The 17,609-nt window shown below is 40.8% G+C and overlaps 1 protein-coding gene across 2 annotated transcripts in view; it reads left to right on the top strand.

The window, feature by feature from the left end:
• Window positions 1-17,609, top strand: part of Rere (arginine-glutamic acid dipeptide repeats) — a 394,753-nt gene that overhangs the window by 160,799 nt on the left and 216,345 nt on the right. The window contains exons 3-4 of one of the 2 annotated variants that reach the window (XM_042695749.1): window positions 6,492-6,562; window positions 16,083-16,208. In XM_042695749.1, the coding sequence (XP_042551683.1) occupies window positions 6,492-6,562; window positions 16,083-16,208 (197 nt within the window). The remainder of the gene's footprint in view (window positions 1-6,491; window positions 6,563-16,082; window positions 16,209-17,609) is intronic. The other variant, XM_042695750.1, reaches the window with a different exon arrangement.

Raw genomic sequence — 17,609 nt, 5'->3', positions numbered from 1 at the left:
GTTGAAAAGCAGAGGGCTTTCCTTCAAATTTTCCTTGAAAATTTGCCTCCAAGTTTTGGCCCCCAAAATTTCCCCCCCAGCTTCATGAGGAGGGCTCTGCCGTTTGCAAATGGCCCAAAGGTTTCTTGGGCACAAAACTGTTTTGAGATTATGAGAAACAGCCAGAGGTACCTTGGTTCAGAATCGTTGCCCAAATCTTGGTGATTTTGTTGCTTCTTGTTCACAAAGAGTTGAGGTCACTTAATCATGCAATCCATTACTATCCAGAGTGATAGAGAATAAATCTCAGCATATATCCATGGTTTCATTTCCAGACATCTCTAGTAAAGAGGAAAATTACTTATCGTGTGTTGTTTGGAATAATTGATACTGATGGTAATGGCCTCATTCATTTTTCTGGCCCATTTCAGGCATGCTGATTTTAAGATTAAAAAAAAATGTATATTTGCCCTATGGCAACTATTTGCTTAGTCTGGTAAATATGTGTTTTCACGTGGGTAATTTTGAAAACGTGCATTATGCATCTAATGGATTGCATCAGCTTTGCTTGATTCTTTCAGGACTGCTAGCTATCTCACAAAGAAAAAGCTTGCTTTGTTTAGTTCCAATAACAACAACAAAAGGTGTCTCAGTGCTTGTGTTGACTGTGGGGAAGATCAGTGGTCCAGCTGACTAAAACCAATTCTATAACCAGCTTTTAGACAATACAGTCAGTCATAAATTGCATAAATTCTTGCCAAATGATTTTGGCTTTAGACAGACAACTGGGCATATATTCCAATTGAGATTTTAACGTTGCTCTCAACTTATGTTCATAGCTTTCCCTTTCCAAATAAGCCATTTTATTTTTGTGCTAACAATAAACATTTATATAAGTTATTTTCTTAAATAGTGGCTTGATTAATCCAGGCAAAGGGAAAATACTTGTGATATGACCATTTGGCCTTAATTTATCCTTGTTTTGACAAAACAGTATGAATAATAAAAAATAATTTTCTTTCTGTGAAATTTGAATTGCAAATTATTTCTTAGAATGTATTCTCTGTTGGATTTCCCTAAATTTTGTAGGATATTTATAAAGAAAAAATTGACTCTATGATAGTTTTTAAGGTATTTTTTTTGAATCAGGGTGGCTCACAGTTGTAATCCTGACTACTCAGGAGGCTGAGATCTGAGAATTGAGGTTCAAAGCCAACCAGAGCAGGAAAGTTAATGGGACTCTTATCTCTAACTAACCTCCAAAAACCTGGGAGTGAAAGTGTGGCTCAAGTAGAGGAGCTCTAGCCTTGAGGGGTTAACAATACTGTTAGTGATCACTGGACACAGCTACTTGCTCTGCAGTACCAGCCTGAATTGTTTGGGATTTCATGGTTTCCACTTGAGCCACAGCTCCACTTTTTTTTTTTTTTTCCTTCTGTCATGGTCTTTCTTGCCTGAACTGGATTGGAATTGCAGTCTTCTGAGTCATTAAGATTACAAGTGTGAGCCAAGGAACTTTGATCCTCAGGTCTCAGCCTCTTGAGTAGATACGATAACAGTGTGAGTCTTTTTTTTTTTTTTTGGTCGGTCGTGGGGCTTGAACTCTGGGCCTGGGCGCTGTCCCTCAGCTCTTCAGCTCAAGGCTAGTGCTCTACCACTTGAGCTACAGCACCACTTCCGGTTTTCTGGTGGTTTATTGGAGATAGGAGTCTCACGGTCTCTCCTGCCCGGGCTGGCTTTGAACCGCGATCCTCAGATCTCAGCCTCCTGAGTAGCTAGGATTACAGGCGTGAGCCACCAGCGCCCAGCTAACAGTGTGAGTCTTGAGACAGTCATTTTACAACAGAAAGCTTTTTATGCAAGAATAGGGCATTAGTGAGCCATCTGGGGATCAGCAGAGCTTGGGACCTGCCCTGCCCTCCTCAGGCTTCTGAGAAGAGATCCCAGCCACTGCCCTTGCCCTACCAGCATGTTCCTGTCTGCTCTTAACAGTTATACCTTAGTATAACTGTTGTATAACTGTCATTATTTTCCTGAGTGTAACTTTGCAGTAAGACATGAAAGAACATAGGTTTTCTCATCATTTACTGGAAAGGTTTTTCATATACTAGTCAATAGTTTCTTTATGTCTGTTTGTAGTAAAAATGATTCTGTTGGATATGGAAAAAATACATAAAGCAGGGCTGGGAAGGTGGCTCAGTGGTAGAGCACTTGCCTTGCATGCTCGAGGCCCTGGGTTCGATTCCTCAGCACCACATAAGCAAAAAGAAAAAAGCCGGAAGTGGCGCTGTGGCTCAAGTGGTAGAGCACTAGCCTTGAGCTGAAGAGCTGAGGGACAGCACCCAGGCCCCGAGTTCAGGCCCCACGACCGGACCCAAAAAAAAATACATAAAGCATTTCTGTGTGAAAAAAGAATAAAGCTGTATCTCCTCCTTATCCTTTATTATTTAATTTAGTAACATCTCATTTTACCTACACTAATGCCAGACATTAATCCTTGGTAGATGTAAGGGATAGAGAAGGGAGTCATTTGTCTGAGCTCTCAAGACTGATGGTAATGCAGCCAGTGCAGACCATCTGACTGCTAATAACTGAGCAAGTGGGATGTGAATTGCTAATGTTTTATATAAGAGGAGGTTTTGCAGTTTCTTTGTGAAGAGAATAAATTCTCAAAATTTATTCCCTCTCGTGCTAATATATGATTAGTTATAAACATCATATGACCAGAAACTGATGGCGTAAAAGACTGGACTTGGCAGACAGCAGAGGAGTAGTTGGTGTTTTGGAGAATGCGGCCTAGGGGAGGAGGGTGTATACCTGTGGGCATTAAGTGCAGCAAGTTTCTTGTCACTTGAACTGAGAAAGTGCCCCCCCACTCCCCACCTGCTACCTATCCCAAACTGTGAAATCCCATATATATGTGCTGGGCAAAAGAACACATATAGACCTACAACTTGTGGTCAGGGTGAATGAGATTAGTATGTAATTGACATTAAGTCATTTGAAATATTAGCAATGGGTACAACAGGGACTCAGAAATTAAGAACATCAGGTCTTAAAAAATTGTGCAAGAGCCAGGCGCTGGTGGCTCACGCCTGTAATCCTAGCTACTCAGGAGGCTGAGATCTGAGGATCACGGTTCAAAGCCAGCCAGGGCAGGAAAGACTGTGAGACTCCTATCTCCAATGAACCACCAGAAAACCGGAAGTGGTGCTGTAGCTCAAGTGGTAGAGTGCTCGCCTTGAGCTGAAGAGCTGAGGGACAGCGCCGAGGCCCAGAGTTCAAGCCCCACGGCCGACCCAAAAAAAAAAAAAAATTGTACAAGTTAGCCAGGTGCTGATGGTTCATGGTTGTAATCCTCACAGCTTGGGAGGCTGAGATCTAAGGATTTTGGTTCGAAGCCAGCAGGCATAGGAAAGCCCATGAGACTTTTATCTCCAACAAACTATTCAGAAAAAGCCAGAAGTGGCTCTGTGGTTCAAGGTGGTAGAGTGCTAGCCTTGAACAAAAGAAGCTTGGGGACAGCTCCCTGAGTTCAAGCCCCAGGACAGGCACACATACCAATAAAAATTGTGCAGGAAGTGGCACTGTGGTTCAAAGTGGTAGAATGCTAACCTTGAGCAAAAAAAGCTCAGAGACAGTGCCCAGGCCCTGAGTTCAAGCCCCACCACAACCAAAACAAATTATGCAAGTTGGAGTTACAGGGTTTTGTGTGTGTGTGTGTGTGTGTGTGTGTGTGTGTGTGTTGATTTCTCTGTTTTTTCTCAGGTTATGAAGAGAAGTATCTGCTGTGATGGGCAAGAGGTCTTTAGATTGTAGCTGAAGGTGATTGAAATGTTAAATGGATGTTGCTTGAATGTTGAAGCAGCATTAAGGCCCTGGAACAAGACAGACAGCTCTGTGTGGACTCGGAGTGAAGAGCTGTTGAGTATAAACCCCAGAAATTAGATGGGAAATTCTGATGCCTAGCTCATCTTCATATTTCTTCTTTTTCTGAAATGGGTTTTGAGTACAGAGGTCTTAAGTTCCTGCAGAAGTTGCCTGGAAGAATATGCCTTTTAAGAAGGGCTTTGTTCAAGCCCCATGACCGATCAAAAAAAAAAAAAAAGAAGAAGAAGGGCTTTGAAGCCGGGCGCTGGTGGCTCACGCCTGTAATCCTAGCTACTCAGGAGGCTGAGATCTGAGGATCGCGGTTCAAAGCCAGCCCGGGCAGGAGAGACCGTGAGACTCCTATCTCCAATAAACCACCAAAAAACCGGAAGTGGCTCTGTAGCTCAAGTGGTAGAGCGCTCGCCTTGAGCTGAATTGCTGAGGGACAGAGTTCAAGCCCCACAACCGACCAAAAAAAAAAAAAAAAAAAAGAAGGGCTTTGACAATGGTCTAAACTTCAGTGGGTTTGCTAGTACTTCTGGGAGAGCCAGACTGTCCACTGGAGGTATGACAAATTGCTGCTCCATTTTTCTTCTTTGGTGGTCTTAATATATGTGACAAATGAAGCCAGAGAGGAATTTGCCCTGTTGTAAAAAACATGGCTTATTTTGAAGATACACTCACACAGAAGGGTCAGAAGAAAGGAAAATACAAATGCTATTTTCAGTGTGGGCATTGAGATCCCTCCTGCTAGACTTGATGGACAGTGAATGCCTTTATTTCTTAGTAACAGTTAGGCTTCCCTGTCCTAAGATTTATCATGACTTTCAGTTGTAATGTTGAGGGTCTTTACCTTGCCATAGACACTGTTTTCCATACAATCATTGCTTTCTTTTTTTTTTTTTTAAGTGTCTTAACATACAATCCAAAAAAGCAATCTTTTAGACTCCAGCTGTTGAGAGCATGAAACAATTGAATTGCCCAACCATTGTAATAGCAAATGCAATTTAAAAAGTGCTCCTCTTCCTTGGGAAAAAAAGTAATTTGGTTTATTTTATCCCATCTCCGATTGGCTGTTTGTTTTGTTATTTATTTATTTATTTGTCCAGACGTGGGCCTGAACTCTGGGCCTGGGCGCTGTCCCTCAGCTCTTCAGCTCAAGGCTAGCGCTCTACCACTTGAGCCACAGCGCCACTTCTGGCTTTTTTTTTCTGCTTATGTGGTGCTGAGGAATCGAACCCAGGGCCTCAGGCATGCAAGCCAAGTGCTCTACCACTGAGCCACCTTCCCAGCCCTGTTGTTTATTTTTTGTACAATTCGAAAATAAAATGTATGAAGGTTAATATTTAATAGTAAATGACCCTAAGTGGAGTAGATGCATTTTCATTCCATAGTAAGGTGCCTGCATGGACAAACCAGTCCGCCATTGCTCTTGGTGAAAGCACAGAGCATCTACCTCAAAAAACTTATTTATGACCTCAATGTATAATTATTTTCTTTTCCTTTTTTTTTTTTTTTGGGTCCAGTCGTGGGGCCTGAACTCTGGGCCTGGGCGCTGTCCCTCAGCTCTTCAGCTCAAGGCTAGCACTCTACCACTTGAGCCACAGCGCCACTTCTGGCCTTTTCTGCTTATGCGGTCTTGAGTAATCAAACCCAGGGCCTCATGCATGCAAGGCAAGCGCTCTACCACTGAGCCACCTTCCCAGCCCCTTTTTTTTTCTTTCTTTTGGTGCTGCTTGAAACCAGGGCCTTATGCCTATAAGGCAAGTTCAACCACTGAGCCACATGTCCAGCTCCAGCCCCTCTACCTTGCTGTCCCTGGGCTCTTCAGCTCAAGGCAAGCGCTCTGCTGCTCGAACCACAGCGTCACTTCCTATTTTTCTTTAAAAAGTTTTGCTACATAGATTCAGCTGATCTTCTATTTACTACATCCTGTCTCAGACTCCTAAGCACTAACATTATAGATGTTTATCACTATGCCCAACTGTGCCTGCCTGCCTGCATGTGTGTGTGTGCGTGCCTGCCTGCATGCATGCACGCGCGCACGTGTGTATGTGTGTTGGGGTTTGAATTTAGGGCCAGCGAGGTAGGTGCTTGAGCCACACTTCCAGATTCTGATTACTCATTTTTTTTTTTTTGGGTCTGGTCGTGGGGCCTGAACTCTGGGCCTGAGCACTGTCCCTCAGCTCTTCAGCTCAAGGCTCGCGCTCTACCACTTGAGCCACAGCGCCACTTCTGGCTTTTTTCTTTTTGCTTATGTGGTGCTGAGGAATCCAACCCAGGTCCTCAGGCATGCAAGGCAAGTGCTCTACCACTGAGCCATCTTCCCAGCCCCCTGATTACTCATTTTAACCAAGTAATTCATTTAGCTAAATTTCTTTATCTGAGTTTGAGTCATCTTAATGGCGATCCTACCCTTTTCCTTCCTCCAAATAATTGAGACTTCTAGGTTCTTTAAATTATCAAAGGCTGTTTGCTTTTAGCTTAATTTTATTTATAATTTAATATCACCATTGGTAAGATTTCTTAAAAGGTATATGATTTGTAATTTTAGTCATTTATTTATGCAGTGGCTTTATGGGCCTTGTCTTTTTTCCTTAACAGTACATGCCATTGTTTTAAATTTTCTTTTTCTTTTAAAGACTGTGTGTATATCGAGAGTCGGAGGCCAAACACACCGTATTTCATCTGTAGCATCCAAGACTTCAAACTGGTAAGCATTTTTAACCTGCTGTTTGTTCTGCTCTGGACCATCTCTGTTTCCAGCTCCTTTGGCTGACTTGATTTTGTTTCCCATGTTGCTTGCATGCTACGGGTCACCATCAGTGCTGAAATAAGGCATCTGATAGTTCATCTCCTTAGTGTTGTGACGCTCATTGGTAATGCTTTGTGTAGTAAGCAGTGTTTCTGAAGTATTTATTCCTTTAGTAGTGGTTCTGACAATTTCAGAGATTGCTCTATGCTGTGAAGTAGTTTGTTTCTTCTCAGCCATTGTTAAGAATCTGAAGCAAATTTACAAACTAATGAGTGGGAAGTAGAGTAACTAGTTTCTTGAGCAAAATGTTACTTTCTTTGATATACCTCAAACTTCTTTTTAGGATCTCTTAGAGATAGCGGTTGGAAGGAGGAAGTCTGTATGGATATGACATACTTCCTCACTGAGAACGTGTTCTGGGTAGTACGTCTGTGTTGATGCCTAGTATCACATCGTTCGGATTTTGACCAGTGGTTCCCACACTTTGGTTTTGGGGATCTCAGGATGTTTGTAAAGATTTTGCACAAGTGAAGACCCTTAGTCTTAGGTACGTAGATATGCTATACCCACATCTAAACAAATATTTTACAAACATTTCAATACACCATTGTGATGTTTTTTAAGGAATTAAGAAAGCTGGGTGCTGGTTGCTCATTCCGGTGTAATCCTAGCTACTCCAGGACTCTTGAGATCTGATGATTTGAGTTCAAGACAGATTGGGTAAAGTTACACCCTATCTCAACAACAAACCAAAAATTACAAAGAAAAAGTGGTAGAGCACTTGGGTAGCGTGTGTGGGGCCCCGAGTCTAATTCCTAATACTAAAAAAGAAAAACAAAAAAGACTTGCATTCTACAAGTAACGGATTATGGAAAATGCTATTGGAGTAGTAGTATTTGAAAATCTTTTGAAACATTTCCATCTTGGAATGAGATCCTTTTACTTAAAAAGGTTGTGAACCACTGTCTACCTATCTATAGCTTAGGTATAGAAAAATCCTAATTTTAGCTTTGTAGAGAATGTGTTTCAGTATCTGGGGTAAGCTCATTTCCAAATTCTTTGTTATGTAACTATTTGTATTCTGATAAGCAGTTTACATGATACTTTAGAATAAAGAAAGGAATATAGGACAAGGAATCTGTTGTGCCTTTACTTCTTAGATTTATTTATTCTTAATAGGCTGCTTATACCTTTTGTGGCTATTTTGCAAGGGAATCTTGCAATTTAATCATCTGCTTTATATTCAGTTTTCATGCTAATATGAGATTTTACCTTTTTTAGAGTTCTTTGCTCTTTATTAGGAATTTTTTTTTTTTTAACAGAAACTGCACTGGTAATGAAATTTTTGGGAGGTGGCTTTGTTTTGCAAAGAGTTTTATTTTGGTAGTAGCTGTTGCTACTGCTCTCCCCTGCTTGTTATCTGTGTGTGTGAATTTTACTAACACAAATGCCACTGTCCCGTGGAAAATAGCTGTGAAATAAAATTGCAGAGATTTTTCTTTTGCCTATTAGATTGTGAGCCTCTTTGTACAATTTTTTTTTCTTCACATTAGCAGGTGCCTTCATGTTTGAACAGCGTCTTTTATGAAATGCTGATTGCAGTGTGATAGTTGCTGTTCTGGGCAAAGGTTCCTGCTGAGTTACAGTAATTGCTTTGGGTATTAACAGCAATAAAAGCAGAAGCTTCTGTTGTCACTATTGGTATGGTACAACACATTAAAGCATCTGCAAAAACAAGTGGGAAGTAGGGTGTGATATGTTTGGAGACCTTCGTAAAATCACATACTGCTGTTTCTTACGTATTTGAGGTTCTGTGTTTATCATGTTCATAACAGTAGTTGTTATATAAGGATAATGGAGGTATGAAGTATTTTCTCCTGAAGAAATGCAGTTTTTCCCAACTTTCTGCTTTTCTTGGTTCTGTATAGTTAACTGAATAGATGAGAATAATCAAGATTTTTTTCCCCTTTCCAGTTTATCCAAGCTAAAAGGGAAAAGAGCAGAAGGAAATAACTTTATCTTCAAGATTTTAAAAAGAAGAGATTGGAGTTGCTTTTGCCCATATCAAAATGTGGCAAACTGGAACAATATAAAATGAAAACAAAAAATGAATAGCTTTAAAATATTGACAGAATTTGTTTTATCTTTTTAGCTATAATGAAACAAAAAGTTGGTTTAGGGTTGTAACTGAGAAATGTGTTTATTTGCTTACATAGAAAAATAAGTATTAATCATAAATCATAAATTTTGAGTTCAGGGGACTGTTTTGGGACTGATAAAAAAAAACCTAATCTGTGAATGTTCTTTATTATAGTACATATTACAGTGTCAAGGGTCTAAGGTAAGAGGAACAATGTTAAAGATGATAAAAGCTTAATGACTTAAGAAGTGGGAATGAGGGAACGTTTTCTACCAGTATTGAGGAATAGCATAATGCCAATTTATTGAACTCTGAGGCCTCTGGGTAGCATTTAATTCCAGGTGAGATAAGAAGAGTCTTTGGGTTTTCTGTGGATCTTGGTTGTCTTACAAGTCCTGCTCCTACATTTACCTAGAGTCTGAGTCCATTCCATAGGACTTGGCTGTCTTATGTCCTGATTGATGTCTTTGGGCCTGTCAGACTATTTAGATAGCTTCCCTTCCCTTTCAAAATATCCCAATTCGGATGATAGGTTATGTAGTCATCTTGTCTGCCTGACTTCTGCTTTAATGTTTAAGCATAAGAACACAGCACCAGGGGCTGGGAAGGTGGCTCAGTGGTAGAATGCTTGTCTTGCATGCATGAGGTCCTGGGTTTGATTCCTCAGCACCACAGAAGCAGAAAAAGCTGGAACTGGTGCTGTGGCTCAAGTGGTAGAGTGCTAGCCTTGAGCTGAAGAGCTGAGGGACAGTTCCCAGGCCCAGAGTTCAGGCCCCACAACCAGAACCCCGCCTCCCCCCCCCCCAAAACAAACAAACAAACAACAAAAACAAAACGCAGAACCGTGCCACCTCACACTGACAGGCGTATTTTTAATATAGACTTCACGGGAGTGAAAGCGGCTGGAGGCTGTGACAGTGTAGGATAATTAAGTTCCTAACCTTGCTGAGGCTTGCAAAGGTAGCATTTTCAAGGGAAAGGAATTATGTATTTTATTAGAAAGCATTTGTTATCGTAGGAAGTACTCATTTGATTGGCTTGTTTCCAAACTAGGGGAGATTTAGTTTTGGTTGTGACTCTATTGACCCAAGATTATTTAAGGAAGAAGTAATCCAAATTGGGGCTGAAGTGAGCAGGAGAGGTGGCATGGGCAGAACATGCTTACTTAGAAGCAGGAAAGAGGAGCAAGCCCGTGTTGTACCTTAGGTTTTTTGTCTGAGAAATAATAAAGTGCCTGGTCAAATTCTTTCTTTAGTTCTTTGAAGCAGTAGTAGTGTGGATTTGCAATCGTGATCTTCTGTTGCCTGGCTGGAAACTATTAATTAACTATTAAAGATTTCTTTTTAATCATTTGGAGTTGGGAAGCTGAGGAACTGGGGAAGTTAGCAAGGTTGGCACAGGCCTGGGCGGGCTGACAGCATGGGTGGGAGCTCAGGAAAGCAGTGAGACCTCCTGCTGCTTCCGCCCCACCCTCCCCTGTGGCCTGAGCTCCTCAAGCTCTCCACAGCTTTCTTCCATTATCCTCTTGCTCCCTCTCAGTGTGACCGGGCTAGATTGAGGGTTCTCCAGTAATGGCAACTGGTGACTGAAAGAATCTTTTGCTGCCCTGGTTCCCCCAAAGGTTTTCTAGGTCAGCATGTGACTTAGTTTGCTTTGAGGGTTTTTTTCCTGAGTCCGGATCATCAAGGAATATTTTATACCAGAATGCAAATAGGTTATGATAAATACCTCTGACTAGTATTTATTAAAAATCTTCAGGGGACTGAAAAAGTACTAAATATTGTAATCTGAGATTCTTTAGTAACCTGAGATTCAAATTGTACCATTTGAATTGTACAATTCAATTGAGAAGGACATTCATTTTTTTTGTTCTGAAAGGAAATTTTCTTTCTTGCTTTCACTTAAAAAAACATTCCATTGACACAGTTGGTTTCTAGAAATAAAAATGGAGTTAGATAATGCTAGCAAAATATCATAAGAGAGTAATTTTGTTTCAGTTTGACTGTTCCTTGTAGTACTTCTACCTAGCTCTTTATTCATAGGTCAGTAATCAAACCATTATTTTAATCTTCTGCCTGAAAATGCTGTGTGCATTCCTAAATTTCATCATGCTATAAAAGGAAGTATAGTTTTGGTTTTCTGGAGTTATTTTCAACTGTTAACCTCAAATAAGTTTCCAGAAAGGGTAATTATTACAAATACAATTTTCCATGCTATTGATTTGTTTTATTACAGGCCCGGGCCTGTAATCCTAGTTACTCAGGAGGCTGAGATTTGAAGATTGGTTCAAAGTCAGCCTGGGCAGGAAAAGTCTGTGAGACTCTTATCCCTCCAATTAACTACCAGAAAACCAGAAGTAGTGCTGTGGCTGGAAGTGGTAGAGTGCTAACCTTGAACTGGGGCGTGTGAAGGGGGAGGAAGGGGTTGGGATGGGACAAAACCTCGAGGATAGTACCCAGGCCCTGAGTTCAAGCCCCAGGACCAACAAAAAATAAATAAAGCATCCTTAAACCAGGCAAGTCATCCTTAAACCTAGTCTAGAACTTCCTTAGATTTGAGAATTGATGACAACATGGTTTTTGTTGGACACGCAGACAGGAGTGTGGTATGCCCTCCATTTTCTAAACAGCAGTCACTCTTTAAAAAAAATTTTTTTTATTGTTATTGTAAAAGTGATGTATAGAGGGTTACAGTTACATAACTCAGGTAATGAGTCTATTTCTTTCTGGATAATTCACCCCTTCCCTTGCTGTCTCCTAGTTTTTCCCTCCCATCCACCCACAAGTTGTATAGTTCATTTTCCACATAGTGTTTAGTGAGTACCACTGCTGCATTTGTTTACCCTTTGTCCCTCTATTTCTGTGTCCCCACCTTGTCCTCCTGAAGACAGATCAACGAACAAGCAAGACAATAAGAAAATAAAATAAAAACAAAGATTAAAAACCTTCATTCTTGTGGCTGATTGTGAGTGTGGAATAGCTAAAGATAAGACATACCTGATTCTGCCGTGAATATGTGTGGGGCCAAGTTATTCCATACTGTTATTATGGTATGATTGAATACCATATTCCGTACTATATTTCACGGACATATGCGATTAAGTAGGGGGAAACATTTTGAAATGTCTCTTACCTTACTCCAAAGCTGATGGATTGCCATCCACCAGCTTTTACTGCTGTGTTCCCTGCCAGTGCAACAGAGGAGGGGCTACAGAGAGATTGTCTTCAGCTTAGGTTCACTTGTCATTGAAAATGCCCTCTCTCCATGTATTTACTTTCTCAGAAGTGGATTGAAAGCAATATGAAGCTGGTTTTATTATTTAAAATGAAAACTTACTGAGGATATATAATTACACTTTTTTCCCCTCATTTTTGTCAGCTATGTTGTCAGATAGAGACTTCATTGCCACTGGGTTCACACAGTGAATTGATCACATTTATGCATTGTATGCCACCACGTTCATTCGAGCATGGCTTTTGTGACCATGCAGCACTGAAAGTGTGGTTTGTGCACATTCATAAAATGGTTATTCATTTTAATAGCAGAAAAAATCTTGTATTAAACCCTTTGTTGGTATGATGGGATCAGGGAACGACTCTGAATTAATTTGAACATAAGTAGTTCACAATCTGGGATATGTTGTTCTGGAATTAAGATGAGGGGTGGTAGATTGCACAGGTTCAGAGTTGGGATTTGACCTCGGTTTGTCTGGGTTCCTGTCCCCTACCTCAGTTGTTGTCTTTTAGGACTTTGGGTAGGAAGCTTTTAACTTTTAACTTTGCTTTACCTGTGCAGTCGGGATGTTTTTATAAAAATTGGTGCAGCCCACAAGTTTTGCAGTACAAGATCTGCCCCTAGAACGCTAGTGATTGTGTTAATAACGCATAGTTGCTTTTCTAGATTTATCTATGCTTTACTGTAAAGACAGATACCTTTTTTTTTTTTTTTTTGGTCGGCCGTGGGGCTTGAACTCTGGGCCTGGACGCTGTCCTTCATCTCTTCAGCTCAAGGCCAGCGCTCTACCACTTGAGCTACAGCGCCACTTCCAGTTTTTCTGGTGGTTTATTGGAGATAGGAGTCTCACGGTCTCTCCTGCCCGGGCTGGCTTTGAACCGCGATCCTCAGATCTCAGCCTCCTGAGTAGCTAGGATTACAGGCGTGAGCCACCAGCGCCCGGCAAGACAGATACCTTTTGTGTTTTGTTCACTGATGAACCCTGTGTGCTCAGCACTTTACCTGACCATAATATTGAATAGTGACTGAAGGTTAACACTTCAGTGGAAAAAAAGTTTGCATCAGTAGTAGTTGTTTGATAAAATGACATTCATTGACTACAAATAATTAGCTTTGTGTCTAGTAATTCCAGAAAGACTGTTCATTTGCATCTTAACCTCTTGATAGCCTGCAGTGTGCAGTATTTTATGTTTTTCAATAATAAAACTTCCTTTTAAGGTATTTCTTTTTTTAAAAAAATAGATCTTAAATGAATGTCACCAAAGTCATATTTTTCAGGTGTCAGTGTATTTTGGTTTGAAATTTCTATATAGCTGACTTTTAACAAAGATAAACAGGGGCTTCGTTTATATGTGAACATCCCAGAAAAGGCTGCCCTGATGACAAAAGCCTGTGGATGTCGTGATTCCATTTTGTGTGAACAGGAAAGATGTGGTTTGGCCTACTTTCTGACGGCCCTCAAGGTGTTCCTCACAAAACGGAGTGTCTGTCATCCCTTCTTCTCTTTACTTGTTTGGATGCGCTCTATAAGAAGAGTTGTGCCATTTACAGCTTTGTGATGTGTGTAGTGTGAGTAATGACGCATAAGCCTTAAAATGTGCACAAAATGTTTCTAGATTTTAGAGCGTGGCCTTCAGTGTTCCTTGCAGAGATGATGGAACACACAGCTGAAATAATTTTTTCAAAGAAATGGTCTTTTCTGTTAGCTTAGTACTCTCACCTGTCAGAAGTGAGTGTATCAGCATGATTATATTCCTAAACATTACCCCCCTTGTTTTATTTTGAGGCAATGAATAATAATTGTACATATTGATAGACTTCAGTATACAGTTCCCAAGGCAAAACATGATATTTATTACTGAATTGGAGTGAGTGTTCTTCCTGAAGCTACCTTTTTTTTTTTCTTGGCTTAAAATAAAGGTCAGCCTTGCTCATGTCAGTGTTGTAAAAAGAAGTACATAGGGCACTCGGTTTTCAATTTCATAGTGTTGTGAGCAAGGACTAGATGCCCCTCACATATGTAAATTTGAAGTTGATAATCTTACTTAATTTAGGAAGAGAGGAGGTAGAGAGAAATTGCTTAGCTTTGGGGTGGGTAGATGGAAGGGTGAGGTTGTTGTTGGACACCATGCCTCTCACCTCCTCTCCTCAGTTATGGAACAGTGAAGGAGAAGAGACTGCAGTCCTTGTGTCCCTTTGCATGATGTGACTGTCCAATCAGAAGCGGATAGAAGCATTCCTGGAAGAGGGGCTCACAATGAGATGCTGGGAGTGAACAGTCTCAGAACATCTTATTTGGCACATTTCCTCTGTTACTTATCAGTGTGATTTCAGTCTTGGCTGGTAGGCAGGAGAGGCCACTGGGACCTAAAGTTTTAATGGGGCATAATTACTGTGAAGTCGGGTAATTCATTTTCTTCTAATTTAATTGGATTTTAGGACTGTAAGAGATCATTGAAGAAATTTTGTTTATATATATATATATATATATATATATATATATATATATTGCATAAAATATTTACCTAAAGATGTAATTCGCTAAACTTACTGTAAATTTTTTTCCAGTGTAGAAAACTAGCTATTCTAATTTATTTTCAAAGAGCATAAAGTTGAGATAATGCTGTGTTTGTAGAGACCTGTGGGAAAATATTGGTGAAATTGTGTTCAAACTTGATTCCTTAGAACTGGAAATTTCTAATCTGTATGTATATATGTATGCATGTATCAAGAACCAACTTGAAATCTGAATTGGAGATTAGAATTCTGGTTAATTGAATTGCGGATATAAGAGATCAACCAGAGATTTGCTTTGTTTTCATGTTATGTTGAGAAATATTGACTGTACTGGAAGGTGCAGTTAAATTTGACGAGCTGGCAGGGGGAGAAAGGGGAGGTCTGACTACTACCCCTATTGTCATTGAGGTGACTGACTTTTGGAGAAAGGAGAAGAAAGTGATATGATAAAGGCATTCCTAGTATTAGCTTATTTTTTGTTTTGTCTTGGGATGTGTTAAAAGAGATATACAAAAATGAGTAGTTGATGGATTTCATTGAAATTTGGTTTAGAGAAATTGTTGGAGAATGTTTCCCAAAGAGAATTATATGTAACAAGACATCTTAGTAAGGGTTTAATAATAAAAAGTTTGCTTGTAATTTTAAAACAACTTGAAGAGCAGAGGTTCTTATCTATAAGAAAGTATATTTTATAGCTTTTTAAAGTCCATTTAATGCTGCATTAAATGGAATTGCTTAGTTTTTAAAAAAATGTTATATGCCCGCTATATTTGAAAGGGAACATGTTTGACTATTATTTAAAGTGTCTGTATGTACTGATGATACTCAACAAGGACTGTGCTGGCTTTCAGAAGTTGCTGTCCAGTCTTTTTCTACTGGTCTTAAATGATTTCAAAGTTTATTAAAAAAAAAAAAGTGGTACATACTAGACTGTTTCTGCCCCTGCAAGAAGAAAATGACTGTCTTCACCTTCTTGCTCTGCTTGTTCACTATTCTCACTCGTGGGCATTCGGAGGAAATTAACTTACTTGAATGCAGTCTTCTTTTCTCTGCTTTAAAACTTCTATTTATCTTGCCCTCGGCTTTACAAAATTAAAGTAAGGACTTCCAGAAAGTGACAGGGTCTTTCTTTGGCTCCTTTGATGGCTCGAATACTTCAGTAATATGCCCACATCTTGTATTTTTAGCATTTCACATGTAGAAACTCTTCTGAAAGCTCAGTTTGTCCACTATTGTGTTTATCTGACTCCGTTGATTTTTTTCAAAAATTATTATTAAAAGCAAAGCATGCAAATGTTACTGTGCCTGGAATTTTGTCACATCTTACCTTGGTTATTTTGAGGGGCACACACCATACTCTTTGTGACAGGACTTAAGTTAAAACATGAGCCAGGAGGCTCCCATGGGTACTTGCATTGGAGTTAGGAGACAGCTTTGACTAATCCAGCCCTCGAACAAATTCTCTGAGACGTCAGAGACTGTCTGCGAAAGGAGTTTTGCAGAGACCTACTTGTGTGCTGAGTGCCCCTGATAACCAGGGCATGAGGGGCATTGGGCACGTTAACTTAAAACTGTTTTCTCTTTTAGGTCCACAACTCCCAGGCCTGTTGCAGATCTCCAACTCCTGCTTTGTGTGAGCCCCCAGCATGCTCTCTGCCGGTGGCGTCTCAGCCGCCACAACATCTTTCTGACGCCGGGAGAGGGCCTGTAGGGGTAAGGAGAATCCCGTTTTTAAAAGCCGCCAGTATTTTATATCCCACAGGCAATGAAATAGGGACATGACCCCTCCCCGGTATTTTATATCTCACAGGGTATGAAATAGGGACACGACCCCCCCGGAGCCCCTTTAGGAATGTGCTGTATCACATGTGTTTTTAACAGTAACGAGTACATGCACAGAGGAAGCAAGATACGGGACTTGCCTTACCCCTCTAGAACAGTTCCAGAAGCGAGCAGGGTTTGGGGGAGGGTATTTGGGCCCCAGCAGAGAGCATGCTGGGCTGCTGCAAGGAGCAGGAGCTGGCAATCAGCAGCGAGTATGGATGTTGGCAACCGAAATGGGGGACAAAGGGGGTAAGTTTGAGTCCAAGTGTTGAGTGTACGTTTCCCCCATTCTCATCAGGACTCATGGCCCACAGACTTAAACTTTTTCCGGATACTGCCCTCCTAGGACATTCTGTTATGAAACGGTGAGCTTTTTACTGCGATGGTAGATAGAGAACAAATACCACTTGAAAAGGCTAAGGTTGGGCTGTAGGTCCTTCTCCTAGCTGTTATTTGGTGATGATGCGGCTGTGAGGTGCAGCAGGATGTAGTAGTTATAGCATTCTACCAGTAGAACAGGGGCCTGCCCTGTGTTGGGGGCTCCCCAGAGATTCTTCCTGTGTGTGTATGAGTACCTCCTCCCTCCCTCCCCCCCAAAGCTGTGTATACATTTTGCATTTTTCCTTCCTTTAGGAGGACTTAATGGTAACTTTTCTAAAAGGCAGGGGTTTTGAAACTGGTTGCCAACCTGAAGTGCAATCTGACTGTAGGGCTAATGTTTGTAGTCTGTTAGGATAGTGTGTACTCTGTCCCTGTCCCTTTCTCTCTCCCTGTCTCTCTCCCTCCCCCCCCCCCAACAAAATAGTGCCAATACATGATGAATTCTTTGGTTGCAGTGTGCAACATTAGTATCTTGGCACTAAGAAAGAGCTCTCTGGCTGGGCTGTAGCACTGGGGGAAGACAGTGGAGGGTAGAGTAGTGAGTGAGGTGTGCTAGGTGTGTGTTTGGCCCTCAGTTTGGTGTAGATAGGCAGAATGGAGAAACCTTCCAGGTGGATGCACCAGCCTTGCCTGTAAGCAGTTAGGCAGTGCACCAGTCTGGGAACTGAGTTTTAAGCCCCACAACTGAAAAAGAAAACAAAAAAGTAAAAAATAATAGTTACACCTACCAAATCATTTTTCCATAGTTGCCATGATTACGTAGTAATTAGACGTTCTACTCAAAAATGGATTCCCACTAAGAAAGCCTTAATTTTCTTGAAATAAAACTTCACAGGACTACCCAAAGCAGTGGGTAGACATCTGATCTCTGGGATACTGTATTCACACCCAGGGATAAGTGAGCAGAAC

Source organism: Dipodomys spectabilis, unplaced genomic scaffold (assembly GCF_019054845.1).
Source record: "Dipodomys spectabilis isolate Male_0828 unplaced genomic scaffold, ASM1905484v1 ptg000188l, whole genome shotgun sequence".
NCBI classification, from domain to species: Eukaryota; Metazoa; Chordata; class Mammalia; order Rodentia; family Heteromyidae; genus Dipodomys; species Dipodomys spectabilis.
Note: the sequence above shows the minus strand (reverse complement) of the source record. Positions and strands in the feature narration are given on the sequence as shown.